General features: G+C 47.5%; 2 protein-coding genes across 3 annotated transcripts in view; one reads left to right on the top strand and one right to left on the bottom strand.

Annotated features, from left to right (window-relative positions):
* olf186-M (Ki-ras-induced actin-interacting protein-IP3R-interacting domain olf186-M) overlaps positions 1-5,124 on the top strand; it is a 119,387-nt gene extending 114,263 nt beyond the window's left edge. For both annotated transcript variants that reach the window (XM_055061316.2, XM_055061317.1), the window contains 3 exons: positions 3,020-3,167; positions 3,235-3,298; positions 3,701-5,124. In XM_055061316.2, the coding sequence (XP_054917291.1) occupies positions 3,020-3,167; positions 3,235-3,298; positions 3,701-3,711 (223 nt within the window). In that variant the 3' untranslated portion in view covers positions 3,712-5,124. The remainder of the gene's footprint in view (positions 1-3,019; positions 3,168-3,234; positions 3,299-3,700) is intronic.
* A 6,295-nt stretch (positions 5,125-11,419) lies between these two features.
* The window catches only part of LOC126545853 (uncharacterized), a 96,808-nt gene continuing 82,603 nt past the window's right edge, over positions 11,420-25,624 (bottom strand). The window contains exon 2 of the mRNA XM_050193857.3: positions 11,420-12,233. Coding sequence (XP_050049814.1) covers positions 11,583-12,170 — 588 coding nt within the window. The 5' untranslated portion in view covers positions 12,171-12,233 and the 3' untranslated portion in view covers positions 11,420-11,582. The remainder of the gene's footprint in view (positions 12,234-25,624) is intronic.

The raw sequence follows: 25,624 nt of genomic DNA, 5'->3' as shown, positions 1-25,624 counted from the left end.
GGTGGACGATTGCGATGAGAGTTCCGTCCACACATCACACAAGTTTGAGAATCTTGCCACGGTCAAGGAAGTGTTCTTGACTGTGGATTTCTCCTGCAGCGAGGAGAGAAATTGCACACCCCTTTTTCTTTTCCTTCAACCGTAATGACCCTAGCGATGGCGGTAATGATGCGACTGACTGACGGTTGCAACAGCCCAATAGCTTCTACATTCCAGACGCACTGCTGAAAACAACCGGTAGGAAAAAAAAAGAAAGTATTGTGCACAGCCCTTAGGTCGCAGTGTCAGCACTACTAAAATCTTGTGGTTCGCGATATTCTAGCTCACCGCAAATCCATCGTATTCTGTTTTTGGGGTGCCTAAAATGCGTTCAGAACTTGCCTTTGCGCATGTCGTATGCGTCGCACTGTTGCCTCGTGTCACGTCATCTTTGGCCAATGCTCGCCAGGAACACAACCAAAAAAGCCATATCGGCATCCCTCTCATTGCGCCGGCCAGCACGAGACTAGTAGACTGCCACAGTTACCCTAGCAACCTTCAAGATTATGCTCGCCACTGTGCGCGACCCTCGAGCGAACTACTTCTCCACTGTTCGTCTCGTAGCAGATGACGGGTTCCTTTCCAGATGATTGAAAACTTGCGTGACGACAACAAAATTTGTTGTCACGCCCACCAGGGATGATGACAATGAAGCGTCGACCAATGGCGTTCGTGAGAGCGAACCGGTTCCAAAGTGAACTGTTACAGAATACAACCCCTGTTTCCCCTTCTATTCCGATTTTGCACTAAGTGGCCGTAAATCTAATGGTCTGAAATTGCTCAGTATGGACTGACTAGCCCAGCAATATATGCTACTCTTTTATATGGAGGGCCACCAGCCATATTTGTAGGTTGTTTTGATTTTGAGTGATGATCGTGCCCTGATCTGTGTGCTGATCTCTTGTAGGGATGGCTGAGAGGCAAGTCCACATAAAAAGGAGTGTGTCTGCCAACTGATCATTTTTGTGTTAGAGGGGACGCATTATGGACGTGATCTGATGCATTATGGGTGGTGATTAAGGAAAAGTCCTTGCCGGTCGAGCCGGAACAGATGACCACAGAGCATGGAAGGATTAAGACATGTCTGCGGACAAACAAGTGTAGTCTGATGTTTTCATCAAATCTGGGGAAACTAAATATAAGGTAGTGCAACAGCTCCTATTAATCCTATCCCAGCTTTTAATTTCCGGCAGAGGGCCATGCACTCACAAATACGAGGAATAATCAAAGTCTTTGCCCTTATTTTTTTTTAGCCAAATTATGGCTGTAAATGCGAAGTCAGCATATTCATTCCCAGTGGTGGATATTTCTTGGACCGGCCCGGCCTTATCTTCCGGTAGCTCCGTGGCACGGCACTGCTGTCAGTTGTTGAAGATGGCGATTGTGATTCACACATCCACAGCGTAGGAGCAACGAAGTGTGATTTGCTTTCTATAAAGCAAAGGACGAACACCCATCGAAATCCACTGGGAAATGCAATCCATGTATGGGGAAAAGTGTCTCGCTTTGGGAAGTGTAAGGTGTGGTGGTGTTGTGAGTTGCAAAAGCCGTGAAGACTTGCATGACAATGAGCATTCAGGGAGGCTGCGTGCATCGCTGGCTGACGACAACATGGCACAGCAGCATGTCAAATTTAGTGCTGCGATGGGACAAATGTCTGAACCAGTGTGGGGTCTATGTGGAAAAATAGTGGAAGGTATTTGGAATAGCGCATATACTTGTAATTACATGTATGTACCTTATTTTGGCTAATAAAAAACAGGAGCAAAGACTTTCTCATTCATCCTCATAGAATGCCAAGCTCACTTTCTTGCATCCCTCACTGACACTGCGTGCTTACCACATTACAAGATGTTATGTTACATTGCATAGGACAGATAGTGTGACTGGCATACAAATGACTATTAGAAGGAAAAAAAAAAGAAAGGTAAGGGCTGCGGAAGGTGACACATGACTTCGGGCTCTTCCAGACGTGAAAGACTGCAAACTGCCATGTGTTTCCACTCAAACTCTATAAAAATTTTTGAAGACAGTGGAACAGAGATACAAATGCAATTTTAGTTGGGGCAGTGGATGTCAGTAAACATGCAATGGTCACAAATAACTGATATTTGCAAGCAGTTTTGAGGCTAGCACTAGATTAAACAAAGCTGGCTTCAATATTGTGTGGCAGAAGACATTGGTGTTCATGTGTCATTTTCCTGAAAAGCCTTTCTCATGAACTTTGTAATAGTACTATGTGCAACATTAGTACATTTTACTGCCCATTTTGGAGACGTTTATTACGAAACTGATTTTGTGTTCAGTATTCCTGGTATGAAGCACTATACCTTGAGCAGTGGCAGTATGTACTCTATAAAGTTATTAAAAACTAATGCATATTTGATAAAAAGTTTGTTAGCTATTGCACATTTCCTGATGTCTACTACCTTGAATAATGTGTTGCTGAACAATTAATTCATCTCTCTACTGCACTGTCATTGGCCATTGTTGTACATTTTCTGATGTCTACTGCCCTGAAGAATGAATCTCTCTCTGCAGCACTGTCACTAAAATTTTTTTAACTGCTTGCAGATATGTCATGCATTCTTTTCGCAGCAATTGGGCTCATATTTGGTGCTTCAAGACAAAATGATAAAATGGTCACCCTTCCTGTTGTAGAAAACTAGTTGTAGCGCAAAACTGCACAGGGACAGAAGAAAAACAGAGACACACACGAAGTACATGTATGTGTCTCCCTTGTTCTTCTGTGCCTTTTAGCGCTACAACTAGTTCTCTGTCATGCAATGCCAACAAGTCCACATTGCTGCCCTTGTTGCCTCCTGTGGCACTTCAGAAAAAAAAAAAAAAAAAAGCTGGGGATGCTTTCTAAGATAATTAAGATTGGTTCTGTTTGTCGTCAAAGCTGAATCAGTGTGAGCCAAGTGTTAATCATTCTTGTTGTGCTGTCTTCATTATGCTCATCTGTGTTCTTGCACAGGCCTGATCTTGAAGCCATTTGGCAGCTACGAGAAGCAATATCACAAGAAGTGAAACGAGCGGATAGCATGCTTTCCTCACACGAGATGGCAGCTTTGCTGTCTCAGCCTTGCACGGATTGTGTGAACTATACTCTGCTGAAGGAAAAGGTAGCAGCAGCGCCTTAATGCCATTTTATTGGTTTACTACAGCAATTTCTATATGCCACTTTTGCAGCTGTCCGAGCTCCTGAGCCTGCAGAAAGATTTGTGTTCTCGGATTTCGCAGATACTTGAGCAAGGTAAAAGTAATCTTATTGATAGCTTGATTTTTGAAAACCGACCGTATCAACATGTTGAAATGACACAGGCTACTTGTGGTTAACTGGAGGCAATGGCACTTTTCACTGATACAGAAAATGTACACTTTTCTTTGTGTGCTATCTGGTTGTGTTTGTTATGTCGAATATCCTAGTACTCCTGTCGGATATCTTTGCTGAAAGGTTTTATGTAGTTTGCTTGCTGGATATGCAGCAGTGACCTTCTATGTGCTTCCGTAGTGAGTGTTTTAACACAGTAAACTTATTGAGACAACTGAAGTGATTGTGTTTGATTGCTATGTATGATTCATGAGCTTGTTGTATAAATTAAATCTCATTGTGGCCCCCCACCCCTCTTTCCCCACCCTGCTCTGCACTTTGCAGGAGGTGATTAAAGCTCCAAAGGGCACACAACATGGTTGCTGCATTTGTTCATTTTGTTGCCGTTCATTCTTTAGCGCAACCACTAGGGTGCAGGTATTCCATGTCTGCTTGTTTTGCCTTTTAGCAATTTTTCCAAATTTGCACTGACCATTGGCATAAGTAACCTTCGTAGAATGTGAAGCAGTCCAAGGTGTCCGTCTCGGCCTAGTCACTTTGTATGACTTACTACTAATCCATTGTGTCCAGAGGCATCTCAGTTGCATACTGCTTAAAACTTTTAATGATTGTAGTGTGATTACATCTACATCTTTCGTGATGTTTGGGCTAGTCAGTATTTTTCCACATGTGCACAAGCTTAGAGATTTCATAGTGCCCAAGCATCAGTGCCTGTTTGTTAATGGATCACTATATTTTAACCTTTGCTTGTGATAACATTTCATCTCAGCAGGTGTGATCCACTGGGGCCAGCCACAGAACTAGCATTTTACATGTTGCTATAAAGCAGAGTATTGTCTACTACAGATATTTATGCTTCCAGTATTTATATTTGTTATGTGCACAACGTGTTGTGGCTGTTGTAAAAATGGAAAAGAGCTCGTCACTTGTTTCAGATACATAGGTATGTCACAGGCTTACGTTGTAAGTACTCCGTGTATTATATTACCATAGCTTTAGCTGTGGTTTGAAAGGCAGAGAAGTAAATATTATGAAAAGCCTTGCTGCAGAGCTTGATCGAAATACAAATCTGTAGCACCACATGGAACAGCTGTAGGGAGTGCAATGTCTTCTTTCTAATGTTACGGCTGTTTTCAGCTTTGATATTTAGAGGACAGGGTATGCTGTCAGGGCTGAATTCATTCATGTACATGGTTTCCTTACTGTTGTATTTGTGTAGAATTCTTATCAGTGGTACCATTTCTTAGGAGGTATGTTATATTTTGTGTGTATAAAGCTCAGTTCAATGTTTATATGTATATAAGGTTTATGTTGGTTGCAAGCTTTATAGAGCACTTTGCGTTACACTGTCATTCCCTGAAGATTTAGCTTCACAGTGTTGCATTTTGTTGCATCTGCCACATGAAAGTGTGTCATTACGAGGTTTTATGTTTCAAGGTTTCTAACTCCTGGTAGCTTTTATTGAGACAGGTACTGAACAGCTTATTTTGTTTGATTCAATTCTGGCAAATTGTGTTCTTTGCCCTGGCCGGTTTCTTTAGCAAATGAGCTTGTGTTACCAGGAAGGTAGGACAAAAACCTTTTTTGTCTAGGAACAGAGAGCAATAAAGGCTATGATGTATTTTGCTGTTACCAGTTTCATAGATGAAAATTTTATTTGTACAAAAACTTATGTGCATAATTTACTGCCATGTGATAATGCACAGCTGTTGTTGTTTGCACTGAATAAAGTGCATTAGTCTGTGTAAGTTTTCTTGTCTTCTCAGCATGAATTCATAAGTTAAGCACATTATTTTTGGTTTTCATACGTAGGATTTCATGGTCATTAGCTGTGTAGCTTATGTTTATTGGAAGTCTTTTATGAGTGAATTTGATGCGCAGTGGCACATATCGGAATGGAGGAACCTGTACGAAAGTAAAGTGACTTTATTCAACATAAAAATCCACATGACCAATTGAAAGACAGTGATTTAAGCCTTGAGGGTCACAACTCTACCTTTTTAACACACAATTCACTGCAGAGCATGTAGACCCATCAAGCATATTTTGCAAGACATATAAATATGAACGCAATATCTTTTTTTTTTTTCTGGAGCATGGCAAGAGCGCTGAACATTTGAAGCATATCTTTTACATCACCACACATTGCACAACAGATTTAATGAAGCCTGTGTTTTGATTCTAAGATGAGTCTCGTCGCACCTGCCATGTGAAGACTACAGGCTTTGATATCACAAACTGATCACCAGTTACAGGTGGCTGCTGGCTCTACCTGGCAGAACAGCAGCAACACAAGAAAGTCGATGCTTGAAATATGACACTGTTTTGTACATTAGTGCGTATGCCACTGTGCTTGCAACTTCTGCAAGGGCAACTTGTACACATACCGTCCAGGTGACATGCACTTTTGAGGCTTCCATTTAACTTGCCACTGTCATTGTGGGCTTCTTCCTTGAGCAGATAACGGGCGAACAGGAATCTGGTCAGATCAGCTGCACTCGTGGGGGCTGCTGTCACTCGACACTGATGTCGGTGTGTAGTCATAAATGCTGTAGGGAGCGAAATTTGATGAAGGGAAAAAAAAAGTCATCCTACTTATCAGCAGCATGTCCTGTAGTTAGTGGCACTTTCAGGAATGCTGTATGAAGTGGTTGGTGCACTGTAGGCTTCATGAGCAGGCATGTCTGAAAGTATGTTTGAATTGATTCGCATTTTCACTCTTGAGTTGCATCACAGGTAATACAAAGCTAAAAGCGGACTTTAGGTGCCAATGTTTTTGAGGCGATGATTTTGTTTAGCGTATTACAATGTTCATTGAATGATGCAACGTTAGATGAAAAATTGGTGTCAGTCTTCCTCATACATAGTGAACCAGTATATATAATTAAATGCATAGGAAGGACTGACTGTCACCTCTTGCAGCTAATGAATGTATTAGCACAAATACCACATTTGCATGCTGCATGTGGTGTAGCAGCCAGTATTCTCGCCAGAAAGTGCACATGCCGAGGTTGCACATCTTGTGTAATTTTTCTTTCCGAAAAAAAATTTGAATGGCTGTTCTGCCTAAATATGCTTGAAGCCAGTAGCACGTGCTCGGAAGCTAGAAGTCTTGATGCTAACAAAAATTCACAAAAGCCACAGTCAAGACAGAATTGAGCATGTGGAACGATGTTTCAATGAAAAATACCTGGAGGCAATGTGGTGTCTGAAAGGGCTTAATCCTTTGGTTCTTCTTTTAAGTCATGACCTGGAGATGGCTTGCTCTAATATCGTAGTGACTGCCATTTCTAGGTACCATTTGCAGAGCAATAAACGGCACATGCATCTGATGTTCCTGCTGGAAACAGTGCAGGTGCAGAGAAGGCTGCAAGAGGTACTCGGAAAGGTGTCAGTGACATCGGGTGTAAGGGCCTTTTCATTGGACATTTTTAAGGGTAGAGTATGTACTCGTTTTAAACAAGGAGTTGGGAGTTGTCCTTCCTGCTGAGTACTGGAAACTGCATCCGAAAGTAGTTCTATTTGTGATCTTGGGTGTAGCGGTCGCGGCAGCAACAGTCTGGAGGATGAGAGCTACACGTACCATTGGGAAAGCTCTCCCCATAAGGTTGTAGGAAGATAAATGCCTTCAAGAACATGTCTTGCAAAAGTTTCTGGCTTGCACAGGCATGTCTATGCAGTTGCCACTTTAGGGTTGGCAGCATAAGGTCCCATGAGAGTATCCAGCCAGAAGGCAACCACATGTGCGCCTCTTCAGCATGATTACTGATCGGCAGCGGGTAGACGAGGCGCTATGGCACTGGTGCAAAGCATTGGCGCACTTGGCCAGAGACATTCCACGTGACTGAAAGAAACAAAGGGCTTTGTTCGTGAGTATCGGTATTCTTAGTGGGGAAAAAAAAAAGACGTTCTTGGTGCCAGCATTTTCTTGCACCAGAAAAGGAAAAAAAAAACTTCCTGTATGTGCTACAGTGGCAGTCATCATCCTACTGCAGCCATCGAAAACAGTTCTTTTACTGTCAGAGCTGTGAGGCATGACACTTTTAAACTTATGTGTCTCACCAATGGAGCAGAGCTGAATCAAGCTGTTTGTTTTTGTTTTTAATGTATTAAGGGAAAAGTTATCTTTAGGTTAATTCAAAAGGAGCTCTTCGATTTCTTTTTGGGTTAAAAATTAGTCGAACCTCGATTTAATAGTCTTTTTTTCCAAACTAAAACTCCTTAATATCGAAACAATCTTCTTGAGTTTTTGTGTTTCATCAGCGTGAATAATTTTGATTGGCCTCATAAAGAAACATTGCTAACACTGAATGAGCAAAAAGCACAATAAATTATGGTCAGTAATTGAGCTACCGAAATGTCTGGACTCTATCTGTGCAATCCCGTGAGCTTGAGAAAAAAGCCAAAGCTCAGATGTTTATGGTGCGAGGAACTAAAAGAATTTTCACGTGAGTGCCTTTAGTGCATCGAAAAGTAACCCTGTTCGCCCACTAACGCCCTGGCTGGCCCCAATACGTGGGGCCAGTGACCCTAATACTTTCAATAGATGAAGCACCAACAGTGACGGCACACTAGGAAGGAACAAAGACAGGACAAGGCGCTTTGTCCTGTCTTTGTTCCTTCCTAGTGTGCCGTCACTGTTGGTGCTTCATCTATTGAAAGCTATGCACCAACTAGCCCCACAACGTGTTTTACTGCAATACCCTAATACTGTAGTGTAGTAGCAGGGGCGTAGTCAAAGGGGGGGGGGGGGGTATCGGGCATGTGCCGCCCCCCCCTCTTAATTTCTGTGTACCAGGGACGCCTGCCATAAAGCTATGTGCAACAACACCCGCTTGCCCTGCACCCCACCCACGGTCAAGGGCTTGCCCCCTCCCGAAAAAAATTCCTGACCATGCCACTGTGTACTAGAATATTACAGCTTCAACCATGGCAGTTCACCAGAAACAAAACACAGCATCTAGAAGGAAACCCATCACCGTGGAAGTTTAACTTATTTCGTGCATAGATATGGCCATAACTAGTTATCACTGGCCAAACACTTATAGTCTGGCCTTCGATGACTTGTAACTGCGGAGTGCCCCGCGGCACATGTATCAGCCTGTTGAGGGACTTTCGTCGTGTGTTTTTCTTGTAGAAGTACGGACGAATGTACATAAAATGCCAGCCTGAATGAAAACATCGCCGTGTTGGCGCACATTGACTCGCATGCCCCATATGTCTTCTATGCTGTCGCTAAATTGGATAACAGCCGTAGGTGTAGGGGAATACGTATTGCACTTCCCTCGAGTGCCTTTATAGTGCCTACCTGGTTGCCCATTCCCACATAGTAATTGCGTTCCACCATGTGTGGTGCTTCCTCAATATCCTGGAGGGGAGGGGGGGGAGACATTTTTTGAGTGCGTGGTTTCTTGAAACTGAATAGCTATTCTCTTTTGCACTTAGGCGTTTGCAGGTCATGTCACATATTTCAGAAAAGTAAGCGGGTGTTATTCCATACATATTGTGCCCTCAGCTAATGATTCATGTTCTTGAACTTTTACAATATGAATTAAAGGACGTAAAGGGTTGTGTTTGTTTGGCCATATTATATCTTGCACCATAAGATATTATGCCATAGCATTCTCTTGACATCTTCGCATGGCTTGACAGGAGTATTGACGGAAAAATTGTCTTATCTTAGAGCACAGCTTTTAGGCTCCCGTTCCTGTGGCTAGCATTGGCAGCGTAACCGAAAGATGAAGGGGAATGCAGAGCGCAGCAGGGGATGAAAGACGCGAGGAGGAAAGCGGAGATGATGGTGCAGCGGGACCATGAAGTGGAAAGCGGAGGAGGGTATGGCAAAGTGTGAGAAGAAAAGCATAGTGCAATGTGACGATGGCTACGAGATGGCACCGGAGTAGCGCGCATTGTCTGGGAGGCCTGTCGACGGCGGCTGCTGTGAATCGCCCCTACACGTCACGCAAAAGCTGGCTCTCGCGATCTCCAGATTAGTGAGGCAGTCACGCTGCACTTCGCTCTAATTGCAATGTGCCGCACGAGACAGATTGTCTGCGCCAGCCAGTAAATCACAAAATGAAAACACTTGTGCAGCTGCGCTCAAATTTCGTGTTAGGGAGTATCGTAATCGTCGGTGAATTTTTTAAATTTTCACTTTGAATTGCTGTCAACCCAGTAATATGCCATGGAGCCTCAATTAGTCGAGAGTGCAACAAATATGTTGCCATTTAATGTAACTAATAGTTAATAGTTTAACTAATAATTTAATGTAATTTAATAGTGCAACGTGGCTTCGGACAGAGAAACTGTTCACATTACCGAAACCTGATGTGGCGGTCTTGTGGTGCCAAGCACCACTTACGCATACACACACTATGACCGTGCTGCCGAAGGCCGAGTCCGTCAAGCACTCAACAGGTCAAGAGGAGAGAGTAGGTTACGCAGCATTTCCAAGAGAAGCAATTTGGCAGCTTTCACCAATATAGTCACTGTATGGGCACTTCAACCACTGCACCGTTGTTTGGTGAGACCACATGGTCCCACCTCCACTTTCGGTGACAAATAATATCCTTTTCTATGTTCAAAGCTGCGTTGCACCTGGCTGCATGAGAAGGGGCGCCCAGCACTGGTGTCAAATAGCTATGTATGAGAGACATTTACAGGAACACTACCTCGCTCTCGTGTGGGGTGCCAACGCTCTTGTGCGAGGTGCGTTAACTTCGTTATATGAAACTTCAGCGCAAATTTGCCAAATCCAGAGTATTTATACAAAGGCTCTAAAGGAAATTTTAAATATAAGACTTTTAGGTCAGCGTTAGATTGAGGTTCGACTGTATGATCATTCATCAGCCTAGAAACCGTGAATGATCCACTACTCTGAAAACTTGGCTCATGGGTGAGCACAAATGCTTCCCTAGGTCTCGAACTTTGAGTTGCCATGGTCACCTTGATGCACTCGCAGGCCCCATTCTCTTTTATGCAAAAATGTGTGCAGCAATACAGACATCAAACTAAGGTCCCTTTTAGCAAATTTTGAGCTTAACTGTAAAGGTTGTGTTACATTCCTTATGTGTCAGTTGCAGGCTAGGGCCAGTGCTGATGCAGCTGATCTGTCGACTCTATTATCTTTAAAAGGACAAGAAAGTATATTATTCTATATTGCACTGTTGAAACCGCAAATGGATCCAGTCATACCTTGGGAGGACACCTGGTTAGTTGATTGGACACATTAAGATGTTAGCCCTGCACCAGTTTCTCCTGACATACGAGATTGGGGTAGCGTTTGCTAGGGACTAGTTATTCTTTATTAAAAAAAAATATATTACTTGCACGGAATTTGAAAGTGACCAATGTCTTGACATGCATTTTTTTAGTTTCCCTGCGTAAAGTAGACCCAAACATACACAAATACAGTGCAATCAGTGACGCCACATTACGTCAGTCGGTGACGCAATTTGGTCACTCGCGTAATGCAAGTAATATCTGACGTTCGTCTTATCAAATATTTTTTTGACGCACATACACACATGCGAAAAAATAAAGCTTTAAAAGAAGAATTTACCACCCTCGTGACACTATTTTTTCGACACTTGATGCTTGTCAGAAGCTATGTCTGCAAAGCAGTTCTTGCTGATTCACTCAAACTTTGAGAAACTGCTCCAGAGCACTCATCCATCAATAAGAAGCGTCTTGTACGCTTACCATTTTGCTTTTTAACAGGGATTACTTATCGCTGAGTATTTGCAACTTAACAGTTGCGTTAGGTTGCAATTCTTGAGGAGATGGGTCACGAAAAACTAATGTGCAACTTCAAATGTTCTGTAGACGTGTGTTAGCTGAGACTCTACCATTATTACAAAACAGAAATATTGCACTGTTATACTCACTTGTGTTGTAGTGGAGCAAGAAATCTTTAGCACTTTTTTAAACCGATTATTCTACTCTCACGTATAAAAGCTTAGTTCATTGCACATGACTACTACCTTTTGTTTCTCCTACCTAAATTATGTACACCTCACCTTTAGACAGTGACTGCGAAAACCGTCTGCGTAAAAAAAAATCTATATACGACAAATGGTGTTCCATCGAAAGAAATCATTGTGGCTGGCTTTGGCCAAAGTATGCGGTCTGCGCGACGTTTCAGTCACGTGGAAGGTGCTCTGGCCTGCAGCGTCGCGAACAAGGAGCGCACGGCGGCGGTGGCGGCTCAGAGTCTGTCCGTGCTGCACTTGATCCTGTTCGAGTGGCTGGGGCTAGCCTCGGAGGGCGTAGTCTCGTGGCCCTTGGTCTGGTAGTAGACTACAACAGACGAAGTGGAGGCAGCCGAATCTGGCCGCACATTGCACTGAATGGTGGCACTGGAGCGGATGGAGCTCTGGTCGGCCATGCCATAGCGCATGTGCCACCAGCCGGCCTTGGGGTTCTTGAAGACAGACCACTCGCGGTCGTCTGTCGTCTCCTTGATGGTCTCCATGATCTGCTCGTCCAGCCGCACTGAGCGGCAGTAGAAGGCGATCACGAAGCACACGGCGCAGATGCCGATGCCCGTGCCTGCGATGATCTTGCCCTTGTCATGCGCGCCAGGCTGCTCGCTCGAGATGTGCAACATGAGGCCGGCCACCGCCAGCATGGCACCGAAGCAGGCCAGCACGTAGCAGAAGTAGATGCCGTACATGAGGATGATGGCGCATGAGCGGTCCATGCTCGGGTACTTGGAGTCCACGGCTGACGAGGGCCGCCGCGACCGGCCGCCCCCGTGCATGGAGCGCACGGTGCCCCGTCGCTGGTGGTCCATGGCTCAGCAGCAGTCTAGGGGCCCATGGCAACGCCGGAAGACTCCTTAGGCTCTAGCCATGGCCTGCGAATCAACGAAGGACGGTCTAGTGTTACAGCGACCTTTGCAAATTCTTTCATATGAAAACACTGAAGTTTGTCAGCAGGCTTCTCTGCCGACAGATTTGTCCCCTGAAATATGTGCTGCTACCGCTATATTAACAAGCTGAATAGAACACTCGCTGAGCACTGTCACAATAGCCTCTACACGATATAGACACCGTCCTCCTACGAGTTTCGATCGCTTCCAACATTGGCATGAACTCTAATTGCACTGCTCGAACCGCCATACATATTGGGGGCGAGGAGTTACGGAGTCGCCATCTGTCGGAAGCGCCTCCCTTGCGTAAAATGAGGGATCACGCGGCGCGCTCCCCATAGGTTTCGCTTACGGCGCTTAATAAGAACACTGCGCGGCAGCCCTCCTGGACATTTATGTAGGTACTCGCAAAATGAGGGAAGTTTTTGACTGTCGATATAATAATCTTGGGCAAACTGAAAGCACGGGATCGTTTACAGACGCTGTCTTTTTACCGAATGCGTACAGTGAACGCCACTATGCGCGGTCGCCGCGATGGAGTCTCCCGAACCGGCTTCTTGCGTGAAAGGTAGGTAAACGCTGAAAGTAAACTATGTGAAATATGTTCTTATAGTAGGCTGTCTGTATAGCCAAATGGGGCATAACGGAATGGAGCCTCAGTGCAGCGATCGCACGGGTTCGCAGCGACCGACCGCGTTTGCATGCATGTCCGCGCACAATATTTTGCTTTCGCTGTGAGCGTGTTTTCGCACCGTGCCGTTAGCTTTAGACCGCAGACCATAACCGCAGCATATGAGCATTTGACAGTACACTAGCAACCATTGTTGCGTGTACGCTGTCAGAACTGTCCAAAAATAATTTCGTTATAGAGACTTCGGCGCCTACGGCGACTGTGATGTGCCGTCGCGACGATTCAATATATTTTTTTTCATCTATATTCTTGGACATTTCAATATTATTTCTTAAGTTGCGTCGCACTGTATGTTTATCGGTCTTCTCAGCGTGCGATTTCCCTCTGCTTCTTTTTTGTAATCCAATGCATTCATAACACAAACATGACCATATGCCACGCCTTGATCGTATCCCGGCCACGGCGGCCGCATTTCGATGGGGGCGAAATGCGAAAACACCCGTGGTTCTTAGATTTAGGTGTACGTTAAAGAACCCCAGGTAGTCGAAATTTCCGGATTCCTCCACTACGGCGTGCCTCATAATCAGAAAGTGGTTTTGGCACGTAAAACCCCATAATTTGTTAATATGCCACGCTTTTCTTTAATGTGCGTCTTACCGCTCCATTTCCGTTCCAGTGAACTTCATACTTGTTCCAGTGAACAAGTTCATAGACCAAACCGTCCTGACAGCCGGACAGCGGGCGCGGGCGAGCGTCTCGGTGCGCGTTTTCTGCTACTCGCCGAACACCGCGCAGTCCCGGCGCCGTAGCAGAAATCTTTCTCGCGTGTGTGCTTGCTGCATAACCGAGTTGTAGTCGATGGCTGTCTGCCGGTTCTAAGTTTCGCCAGCCAAGCTTCACGCAGCTCTTTGCCCTGCGACTACGTGTGAATAAGGCTAACACCGGGCTCTGTTGCGTACGTCCGGCACTGCGGCACCGAGCAGTAGCCTACCATGCTGCACGCCTCCAAAGGCAGCCACTACCTATTATAGTAGTTTCAGATGTTGTCAAGGTGACACCCAAGGCGGTAAAGCCTCACCACTTAATCAGAACCGCGGCGCAGGTGGGACTTTAAACTTTCGTTTTCAGCTCGCTTCGGCGCTTCCGAAGCAGCCGACACGACTGTTGTCCACGTGATCCGTCATGTCACGTCACACCGACGGTGGCGCCAGCTTTTCCAGTGGTGGAGCTCGCCCACGATCCTAGAAACCCAAATTCATTTTGGTGAATTGCGCTTGAGAAAAGGCTATCGTAACAAAAAAAAAAAAAAAGCGTAGTACACGATAATTGTGCTCGTCGTGTACTGTGGTTTCTTGTGTTGCGAGAATGTTTTGCAAGCGCAACTGATTAAAATGAAGTGTAATCAATTTTCCGGTTTCCTTGTGTTGTAGAAAACGCATGTCTGAAAAGATGTGCCACAGTGTGCTTATTTGCACAGCATTAAACATTTTTCACGTGGTATATAGTGCCCAATAATAATAATAATAGAACCTCCAAATTGCTCAGGATGCCGTCTTTGCAAAGCATGCAACCATGTTACAGTGCTACTAGCAGTTTTCCTCTGCGCGTGTTCCAGCTGTGTGGAGTGTAGCTGCTTTAGTATCGGTACTGTAATCTGACCCCAATGCCAAGTGGCTGACTCAAGTCTTCAAAACACAGGATCAAAGATTCCTCACTGCTTTCATCGAATTGGCAATGGCGTATTGGCAAGCGACCGACCTTAGATGGACTGAAGGCTACTAATAATCTAACAAAAAAGTGCAATAATGTTTTAAATGCGTAAGCATTTCTATATCCTTACCCAACGAGAAAACCGTCCGTCCTTCCCGTAAGACGACCGCTCTCAACGTAGCGCCCGCTGCAGCGAGCGAATTCACCTTCGTGCTGCCTCTCGCTTCGACGCCAACGAAGCGGCGAGAACACAGCACTCGCGTAGCCATCAGCACATGCGGCACTCGGCCACTTCCACAGATCGCTTTCATGATACGGGCCCGCGTGTCTCTTCAACGCTAAGTGGTGAGAGCACAGTGCGCGAAGCTATCTGCAGTCGGCACTCCTTGTCGGCAGTGGCGTAGCAACGAGGGGGGGAGGGGAGGCGTGGGCCCCGGGTGCAAGGGGCCAGTGAGGGGGAGGGTGTCACATACGTCTGAAGACACCCCTCTTTCCGCCGGCTACACCCGGGGGGGGGGGGGGGTGACAGAAGACCTATGGGCCCCGGGTGCCAGACAAGCTAGCTACGCCACTGCTTGTCGGTATCGCAGATCGCTTTCAAAGCACGGTCCACGCGGCGGTGCCGCCTGCCGAGTACGTTTGGTCACTGTTCGACGCAGATGGATAAGGCGCTCAAGACCGATAACGGCTTATAATGGTCGGAACGTCATCAGCGCACCTGGCGCCGCCACCTGCAGTACTTTGCTTGCGTCATCAATGCTCCTTGCGGCGCCGTCCGCACCAGTTCGTGTCGCCGCAGCGCTGTCGTTTTTACTGGTCGAATAAAGTTTCACAATACTGATAATGACACCGGGCTGCGTGGAGACGAGCAAGTGGCACAATGCTGACGCATACTTAGGTGACTCCCATAGGAATTCCTGGTGAATTTTTGTTTACTTACGTGGTTTATGATGCATACGCATAATTTTAACGCGCGGAAATCGGTCGCACGAGGTCTTTCGGCTAGAGCAGTTACGTTTCGCAACTGCTCGCCCGTATTAGAGGACGCGATACCTACGACGAGATGACTAGCGTTCACCAGAGAAATCGTCAGTTACATGGAAGCCGTTAAAAGCATGCGTATTGCTTTACCGTCCGCAGACCGATATGCTCAATCTCGCACGGATCCGAAACCATGGACCCGCCGTAATGCGTAAACAGAGCTGTACATTGTGCATGCCGTGTTTCAATGCACCGAAGGAGGCTTCGCTTACAGGGACAGACATCAAGTGTGTATTCTGCCCAAAATTTTCAGGCGAAGCTTGCATAGCATGACGTGTCGGCATCGGTGTTGCCGTACGATTTGCTTGTCGAGCTGCGGATTCGAACCACCGACCTCCGGGATGCGAGACCACTACGCTAACCGATTCAGCCACTGCGACCCTTACAGCGCGGTTTTATATACATGAAGTAGACGCAGCGCAAGGCGCGAGCCAATCACAGACGTCCCTTCTCTCCGCAGGAGGGAAAGGGTGTGATCGCTCGCGTATTATAGCTCGCGATCGTATTACTTATTTGTTTTGCATTCGATTAAAATGGAGTTTTAGCGCGAAGTGTGAACATGTACAGTTGGGGTTGCATAAAGCAACGGGCATGGCGGTTCGTGATAGCGATGAAGAGCCATATGAAGCCGAATGAAAATTTAATGTATAGAAGGGCATGAACGTCAGAGGCACGAGTCAGAGCAGTCACAATATGAATTTTCCTCAAACATTGAAGCAATATAGCGTCCGTTCTGTTGTAGGTGTTCTCTGTTCGAGTCTATCTTGCGCCGTTGATTTTCTGGAGGAGGAGGAGGAGGAAAAACTTTATTTGCTCTAATTGGTTAGAAATTAGCGGTGGCAGATGCGGTCGGCCATCTTCACGGTCTTCTTCCCCATCTGCGCAGGGTCGACGCCCCTATTCCAGGGCACCACTGAGGGTGGCTACTCGGCGAGCGTGCCTTACTAGTCCATGCTGGACTTTCGGGTCGCTGCTGGCGAGCACCCTCTCCCACTGCTCCGCACTCGGGTCTTTTATTTGAAGGAATTGTTGATTCTGAACGCATTCCCATGTAATGTGATATCAGGTGGGCTTGGCGCCGCACCAGGGGCAAATGTCTCTATACTGGGTGGGAAACATCTTGTTTAGTGTGTTTAGGTTTGGATATGTTCCTGTTTGCAGCCTCCTCCAAGAGGTTGCTTCATGCTGATTTAGGCTGTTGTGGGGTGGAGGGTATTTGATTCGGACCCCCTTATAGTAATTCAAAATGTCTGAGTAGCTTGGGTTGACTGGTATGGGTTCCTCAGGGTCGGTGCTTGTGGCCGCTCGGTTTGTGTGCTCTGGAGCTGCCTTGTCCGCCCTTAGGTTCCCTTCTATTCCAGCGTGTCCCGGTACCCAGAAAATTGTATGCCTGACTTTGTTGTTAGCCCTGCAGGAGCGGAGGATGTGAAGCGCTCTGCGTCCTATTCTGCCGTTCATGTAATTCCGACACGTAGTTTGAGAGTCGGTGAGTATTGTTAAAGACCTTTCGGATCGGTAGCCCTTCACTGCCGCTAGAGCTACGGCTATTTCCTCAGCTTCCGTTACCGAGCAGTCCTTCATTGACGCGCTGCTGATCTCTTTGTAGTCCTGGCTTATTACTATCGCAGCTGTCTTTACTATGTTTGTGCCTCTTTGCTTGGCGTATACTGCAGCATCTGTGTATACTGTTGTGTTTTTTGTGGCCAGGTACTTTTCGACGTATTTCGCCCTTGCGTCCCTTCGCGCCGTGTGGAGGTTTGGGTCCATGTTTTTGGGTAGGGGGCTAACAGTGTATGTTTTCCGATATTCATCAGGAATCCCCTCCGTTCTTTGGGTTTTTTTGATTGATTCCGCGAAGCCTAGCCTTAGCAGTTCCCTTCCCGTTTTGGTCTGCTGGAGTCTCATGAGCTGTGCGATATTTTGGGCTTCTTTTAGTTCTTCGAAGGTGTTGCTTAAACCAAGTGCCATTAGTTTCTCTGTCGATGTATTGTTCGGCAGGTGAAGTGCTGTTTTGTACGCTTTGCGTAAAATTGTGTCCGCTTCCTGTATTTCCTGTTTGGTGCAGTTGAAGTACGGGAGTGAGTATGCGACCCTGCTGACCACCAGGTTGCCAACCAGTTTAAGTGTGTCTCCTTCTTTCATCCCATATCTCGTTTGTGACACCCGCGTGATCATGCGTGCTATTTGGGTTGTTGACTGCTTGAGTGTTTTCAGCGTGTGGGTGCGGCGCTGGTTGGATTGCACCCACATTCCAAGGATCCTGATTTGTTGGCTTTCGGGTATCGGCTGCCCCTTTAGCCATATGTTAAGGCTTTCTTTACTTTTCTTGCCCCGTGCAATTCTCAGAAGCTCGGATTTCTCCGTGGAGCACTCAAGGCCTCTTTCCCCGACGTATTCTTCCACGCAAGTGGCTGCTTCTTGCAGATAGCTTTCTTTTTGGCACAGCGTGCCTTTAGTGGCCCAGATGGTGATGTCATCTGCATAAATGGCGTGTTTTATGCCTTCGATTTTGCTTAGTTTATGCCCTAGGCCAATCATTGCGATGTTAAAGAGTATCGGGGAAATTACTGAACCTTGGGGTGTCCCCTTGTTTGGTGTGGGGAAGTTTTGCGATCGAATCTCTCCCAAACCTATTGTTGCTGTTCTATTGGAGAGGAAGGCTTTGACGTATCCGTGTACTTTCTTCCCGCAGTCTACGCTGTTAAGGCCTTCCAGGATTGCCGCGTGGCTTACATTGTCAAAAGCTCCTTTTATGTCTAGTGCCATTAAAATGTGTTCTCCGTTGTATGGTATGTTGCTGAGAACCTCATGTTTAATTTGGAGAAGGACATCCTGTGTCTTAAAGGCATTTAGTTTCGTGCGACGTCTTTTGATAGCACGTGCTCAAATACATAACTATATCATCATAATAATCATAACAGGCTATGTTTATGTCCACAGCAGTACGAAGGCCTCTCCCAGCGTTACCCCTTTCTCCCCTTCGCTCGGCACACACGCACAGACAGACAGCTAGCTATCACGCGTCTGTTTTACCTATGGTGTTACGATCGGCCTGCATGGGTACTGACATGCGAACCTTTCCCAGCCCGCTGCAGCTGTTTCGATCATCCTGCGGGGGAAGTGATCTTCGAACCCTTCCCGGCCCGCTGCGACAAGTCGCTTTGGAGAGCCAATAATGCGCCTCCTTCGGAGAACTGGCGACGCCAGCAAAGTTAACCATACACCTCCTTCGGAGAGTCGGCGACGCCAGCAATGCTAGCCACGTTCGGCGGACCGAGTATTGTTACTTGATTTGCTGTCGCCTTCACGGTCTACTTGGAGCAAGAGGACTCCTGCAAAAGGGTGTATGCGGTGCGTTTTCACGGGCCCAAGAATTCGTCACAGTCTTCTGACAGTCGCGGCGGCTACCTGAGGAGTCCGCTCTGCAATCAAGAGGCACCGGCTGGGGTCAAGAATGACAACCCATGTCTACGAGGGCTCTCCGCGCTCGGTGTGTTCTGTGAATCCAAAGTGTGGGTGTGTGTGTGTAAACCCTCCCCCTCAAAGGCGGTTCGACTACGCCTCCAACGACGACTTTGGACGGTCCGATTGGACGGAGGTTGAACGGCAGCTTTCCCTCTCTTAGGGATCTAGGGAGGACATAGGGTTCTTAAGCAGCCGTTTTTCTGCTGCTCGTCGTACTGTGTGCTGAGTGCTTAGAACTTCGTGCTTCGTCTTTCGTGCTCCATTTGGGAGTCATGCTAGACTTGAAATGTATCTCGTGTCGTAATGTAAATATTGTAAATAAATCCCGTACTCCTAGTTCTCGATGAGAGCAAGTTCCTCCCTTGAACAACGTCTAAACCTTACAACTGGATGGCAGCGGTGAGATCGTCCTACAACTCGTAGACAGCAATGAGATCTCACGGACATGGTGACCGACCGGTATCCCGATCAAGTTGGAGGCGACTTGCGATTGACCACCTCTTACAACTGACTGGATACGGTGGAGAAGGACTGGCGATATGGTGCTGCTTGAGTGGGTAAGCGTTTGCTTCGGGTAAGCGATCGCCGGTTCCCTGCGATCGCGGCGGGTAGTCGCGTAGGCTTTTAATCAAAGCTGTTAAATTACGTGTTTCGAAGTGTGTTTTGCAGCTTTATAATTGGATGCTCGGCCTTTAATTTAAAGATGGCGAAGTTACTTAGCTAATATGAACTAATTACTTGATTAGAGAGAGAACAAAAAGTCGGTTTCGCCTGAAAGGCGAAGCAGTGATAGCGACACCAAATTATTAGACAGCTACACGAAATAATCGCAGTTTATCGGTCATACAGCCTGCAGTAAACATTCGCTTACTAATTAGCAAGCATGGTGCCACCCGCACACAGGCAAACATCAACCGATCTCACTCCATGACCACGAACACTTCGCTCTCACAATGCTGGCGTGATGAGTGCCGGGAGCGGGAGCGAGCGCTTCGTGCTGCGTCTTGCTTCAACGCGTCCCCGAAACTTTAGATTACGCGACCTTCAAAACTAGGCGCACTGTAAGGCAGAGCACATGAAGCCACCAGTCATCTCGGCTCGCTGAACCTTTGCATCCGCTGCAGATTACTTCCAAGAAAGGGCGCGCGGGCCGTGTATGCGCTCAACCGCGCGGACGGCCACGTATAGCCGGGCTTTGACCACGTGGCTGCGACTGTACAATATAGTAAGTACAGCGAGTCAGCGCGGGTGCGAGAGCCAAAATGTCGGGGCTTTTGCTCCTTGAATATATGACTCTACCTAGGCACTATTGTAATGGCTGAGGTCGGGCATGAAATAGATGGTAGCTGGCCCATGCCGTCGTCCAACTCATCCACGCTGAGGACGTTGTTGAAGGGAGAGACTTGTTCCCATCGAGAACGAGGAATATGGGATTTATTTATAGTATCTACATGGAGAACGTTACAGTTCATCAGTCTAGCATGAATGAAAGAGAATGCACACTGAGCAGCCGCAAAACGGCTCCTTAAAACACTCTGTCTGCCGTTCAACCTTCGACCAATGGGAGCGTCCAAAGTCATCGACCCGCCTTTGAGGGAAACAGTTTACACACTCACTTCCGCACAGGCTTCACTGAACACACCGAAGTGTGAGGGTTCTCGCAGACAAGGGTCTTACCTCTTGGCGCCTCTTGATCCCAGAGTTGACCTCGGAGTCAGTGGCCGCCGCATCTGTCCATTGACCGACGACTTTTGGGGCACGTGAGACCGCACCGCAAAACATCCCCTTCCAGGAATTCTCTCGCTCCAAGCAACCGTAAAGGCGACCGTGAATCGACCAACAATAGAGTGTTTTGGTTGAGCGTGTTTACGCTCCGCTAAGCAGCTAAGCGGAGCGGAAGCGCGAATGCGCATGCGCCGTCTGCTTAGCCGTGAGCGGGATATCGGAGCGAGGAACAGGGTCCGCTTAGAAGCTGCCTGAGCGGAGCGTGCTGCGCAGCGCATTGGCTAGCGTTGGTAGGGTGGCTAGAAGGGCCACCCTTCTAGCCACCCTAGCGTTGGTATAGTGCTAGAATATTCTAGGCACTATAGCGTTGGCGTCAGAAAGGATTGGCTGCAGAAAGCAAGCGCGCTTGCAATCACGTGGCGTTCCTCAAGGCGGCGCTTTATTTTCGATTGGATAAAATGGACCGGTAACGCATTACAAGCGCACGTCTAGATACTTCATGGAGAAATAAGTTACATATATACATATAACGTTTTACTGTATAAGAGTGATCAATAGGTGTTGGTATTTTCTTTAATTACCCTGAATTTGGCTAGGGGGCGCTGCAACTACGAAAGCTCCGCTCCGATACGCTAAACGTATAACTAAAACGTGAAAATTAGGGTCTTTTAGCGGGGCAGCTCGGAGCGTAGCGTACCGTAAAGACGCTCAACTAAAACATACTCGGCCCATCGAACGCGTCTAGACATGGCGGCGCCGACGGGCTGTGGACGAGGAGCATTGTTTTTTTACAAAGTGAGTCGTCGCAGCGAGTCGGGAAGGGTTCTAAGGTCGCTTCTCCGAAGCTCGCCACCCCCGCAGCTGCAGTGGGCTTGGGAAAATTTTGCAGGTCGGCACCCCTGCATGCCGATCGTAACACTATGGAGAAGTTAGCGCGTGTAGGCGTTCGTCCCTAGGCGTGCCGGCATGGCGGAGTGAGCTAGAGCTTGTTTACGCTCGTACACTGGCTGCCGGTGCGGTGAAGCAGGTGATAACATCGCAGATGTTTCCGTGGGAGCAGCAGGGACCGTGGAAGAGGCCGGTCCGCATATATTGAAAATCTAGAAGGCGCTCTGCCTTCTAATAGCCTAGTTACACGGGCAGCTTAACCGCAGTTAAACTTAAACGTGATTAACTCGCTCAACCGTGGTTAACACGAACCGTAGTCCGCCAGAATTACATGGGCTATCCCGATCACGGTTAATGGCTTATGACGCGTCACGTGATCTCACGTACAGGCTTCATTTCGAATAATTTTTCTTCGACATTTACAGTGGTATAAGTGGATTACAGTGGTACATTTACATTACATTTACAGTGGATTACAGTGGTATAAAGATGATATTTTTCAGCGAAACAATTGTCATACTTGAGAGTTTCAACGTGTAAGAAGTATGGTCCTTCACCGGCGGGAACACTGGCGTGAGCGTAGCCGTCATCTCGGTGTAGATGCGCGCATTTCGACTACTTGAGCGCAGAGCGGCCACATTATCTTCCCAAATGCGTATCAGTGCCTCAGTTGGCGCGTCAGGCCAAATGATACGCATTTCGGAAGATATCTGGGAAGCGCCAGCGCTGCACTCGGGAAAAGTACCGTCCGCCATTTTGCCCATTTCCAAAACGTCGGTTACACTAAACCGAGGTCGCCAAGCTCGGTCGGCGGTCAACCGCAGTTTCGCCTCCAGTGTAACCGCGCTAACCGCGTTTACCGATAAACCCGGTTACGTTAACCGCGGTTAAGGTCGCCCGGGTCGCCCGTGAAAGGGCACCGGCGACGAGAATACACCGCGGCCCCCTAACGCGTTTTACGCTAACCTAACCTAACGTTAACCTAACCAAGCGAGGCCGAGACAGGAAGACAATAATGCTGACGACGTCACGGTCGTGAGAATACGCCGCGACACCCTAACAGCTTTTACGCTAATCTAGCGTAACGTTAACGTAACCCAACCTAAGCTAACGTTAACCTAACGTAGCATAACGTGGCCGAGACACAAAGGCAATCCTCACGGCGTAACCACTATCAGAATACGCCGCGGCACCCTAACGCATTTTAAGCTAACGTGGACGAGACGCAAAGCCAATAATCCTCACGGTATGACATAAGGCAATCGCGTTCAGCCGTGGTTCCTAAGGCGCTGTGCGTTTATTTCACTCAAACAGGAGAGCTCCCCCGGGAAAATCAATGATGCTTTTTTTTTTTTTTTGAAGGAAAAATATAGACCGTTTCATCGGGCGAGGAGGATAGGGCGCGCGGAGAGCCTTTCCTCCTCTCTGGCTTGGGCGATCCGGCGCGGCGCTGCTTGAAAGTATTGCTGTCGCGTGCTGCGGAACGATTTCGAGATGTTTTAGATCTTACTTTGTGAAATTTACGCCATGTTCGTTCATATAAGGTCGTCAGGGAAGCCTTTCGGTGCATCGGTAACTACAGTAGGCAGAAATATGTCTTGGGGGCGCAAAAATGTGACTCGCATAATCAGCCGCGGTGTACGCGCATTATCAGTCGCGGTGCGTGTATGTGTTGTTTACTATTTTGCTTACATCGATTTTAATTCAACAAAGAAAACCGGCGTCTCTGTATTACCAGCATTACATAGTGTTTTTGACACAGAGCTGTTCTTCCTTGCTCCAGTTTATTTCTGTGAAAATCTAAGTTCATCCGCTGGTCCTCGCTCCCTGCTCGGTCGTGATGGAAGTGGACGACCCCAAACGTCTGCCGGCGACGGCGGCGTCAGCGGCGGCCGCCTCCAGGAAGCGGAACGGTCAGCAGAGCGACAGCGACAGCGAGGACACCCATGTCTACTCTCTCAGCAGCGAGGACACTTCCGATGACGACTTCCAGCTGGTGCAGAGCCGCAGAGCGAAGAGAAGAAACACCAGGACGTCCTCATCGTCAAGCACGCAAACAGTAAGACACACGCAGAGGCCGGACGCCAATACCATCATATTTGTGCCCTTGCTTCCCACCGTCAACATGAAGCTACTCAACAGGCAATCTGTGTCGATGTCACTGGAAGCCCTGGTGCCAAATGAAATATCGGACATTCGAGTCAACACTCGGAAAAATCTACTGGCGGTTGATGTCCAACATGCGGCTGCTCTGAACACTCTACGCAGCGTAACGGACATCGATGGCATTCAGGTGCGCTCTTACATCCCTCGGGGATCTGATGTAGTCAGTGGCGTTATCTACGACGTAGACGTCGCCATCCTTAATAACGACTTGCCGATTCTTATCAAGCCAGCCAATGATGAGGTCATTGTTGATGTTAAGCGGCTAGGCAGTTCACGCTGCGTGAAGATTGCATTCAAGGGTAAATATATACCTTCGCATGTTAAGGTGGGACACTTCAGACATGCAGTGCGGCCTTTCATTGCGAAACCTCTTCAGTGCCGCAAATGCATGAGACTGGGACACGTGAGCAGCGTCTGCGAAAATCAGGCAGCATGCCCCCGTTGCGCCGAGCCCCACGCTGCAGATAAATGTGGCGCGACTGTAATGAAATGTTCAAACTGCGGAGGGTCACACGAAGCTTCCTCGAGGAAATGCCCGCATATTAAGAAGGAAATGGCTATCTTGAAAGAGATGGCGAGAGATCATTCATCTCATCGCGAAGCCGCCGAAAAAGTCAGGAAGCGACGTTCCCGTCGCCGGCGCCCCTCAAGGAAGGCTGTTGTCTCTGCGACGCGCATGCCACTTCCTACAACACCTCCTCCTCCTCTGCCGCCCGGGCCAGTCACTGTCGAAAGGACCGCGAAGAACAAGGCAACTGAGAAGACCACACCTGCAGAATCTTGGCCGGCTCTACCGAAACGACAGCATCCACCGACAGAATCACAGCAAAATTTTGCTGGACTACCCCCGAAGTCTACTGTCAGTGATTTGTGCGACCAAGACAAGCAGGTAGCTGATATGCTGCAATCGCTAATTAATACAATGCGCATCATACTGAACAAGCTGCAAACCCCAGCAGCTCGAAGTGCTCTGCAAATACTGGATGCACTAAATCCAGTGCTTGCTAGCATCGTTTAAGCATCATGGCTCGACCAATAGTCCCCTTCCGCACTGAAGTTAAAAGTGCGTCGATCTTTCAGTGGAATGCTAGGGGTCTAAGGACCCGCATAGCAGACTTTCGCCAATTCATTTTTACAAATCGCTTTCCCATACTGGTCATTTGCGAACCAAATACATCAACTCCACTCAGACTGTCCGGTTACGAATCTTTCGTCTCGTCCACATGCGGAGCGAGCACGAAAGTAATCATCTACATCCGCACGGACATTACATATGTCGCTAACGCGGTAGAGCCTCACGACGACAACCAATATGTCTGCCTGAATATCCAAAAGAAAGATGTGTCATTCACACTAATTGGAGCCTACATATCCCCAGCGGGCCACTTTGACGGCGAACGACTCAAGAAAATATTACTGATGAACAATGGCCCCTGGGTTATCACAGGTGACTTCAACGCGCATCACCAGCTATGGGGAAGCACAAAAATTGATTCCAAAGGCAGGAGTCTCGCCTCCTTTGCTGCCGACCATGATTTGTGCTGTGTGAATGACGGCAGCCCTACGTTTTTGCGAGGCACCACCTATAGTAGCTGCTTGGACTTAACTTTGGTGTCACGGCGCTTTGCCTCGAGCGTCCACTGGTTTACGGACATTGAAACACATGGAAGTGACCATATTCCAACATACATAAAGATCAGAGGAGTTGAGCAACGCTCCTCTACTGTCTTGCGTACAGTTGATTGGACAA

The sequence above is a fragment of the Dermacentor andersoni genome, chromosome 1, assembly GCF_023375885.2.
Source record: "Dermacentor andersoni chromosome 1, qqDerAnde1_hic_scaffold, whole genome shotgun sequence".
Taxonomy (NCBI): domain Eukaryota; kingdom Metazoa; phylum Arthropoda; class Arachnida; order Ixodida; family Ixodidae; genus Dermacentor; species Dermacentor andersoni.
The sequence above is the reverse complement of the archived record's forward strand: the minus strand, read 5'-3'. Positions and strand labels throughout refer to the sequence as shown.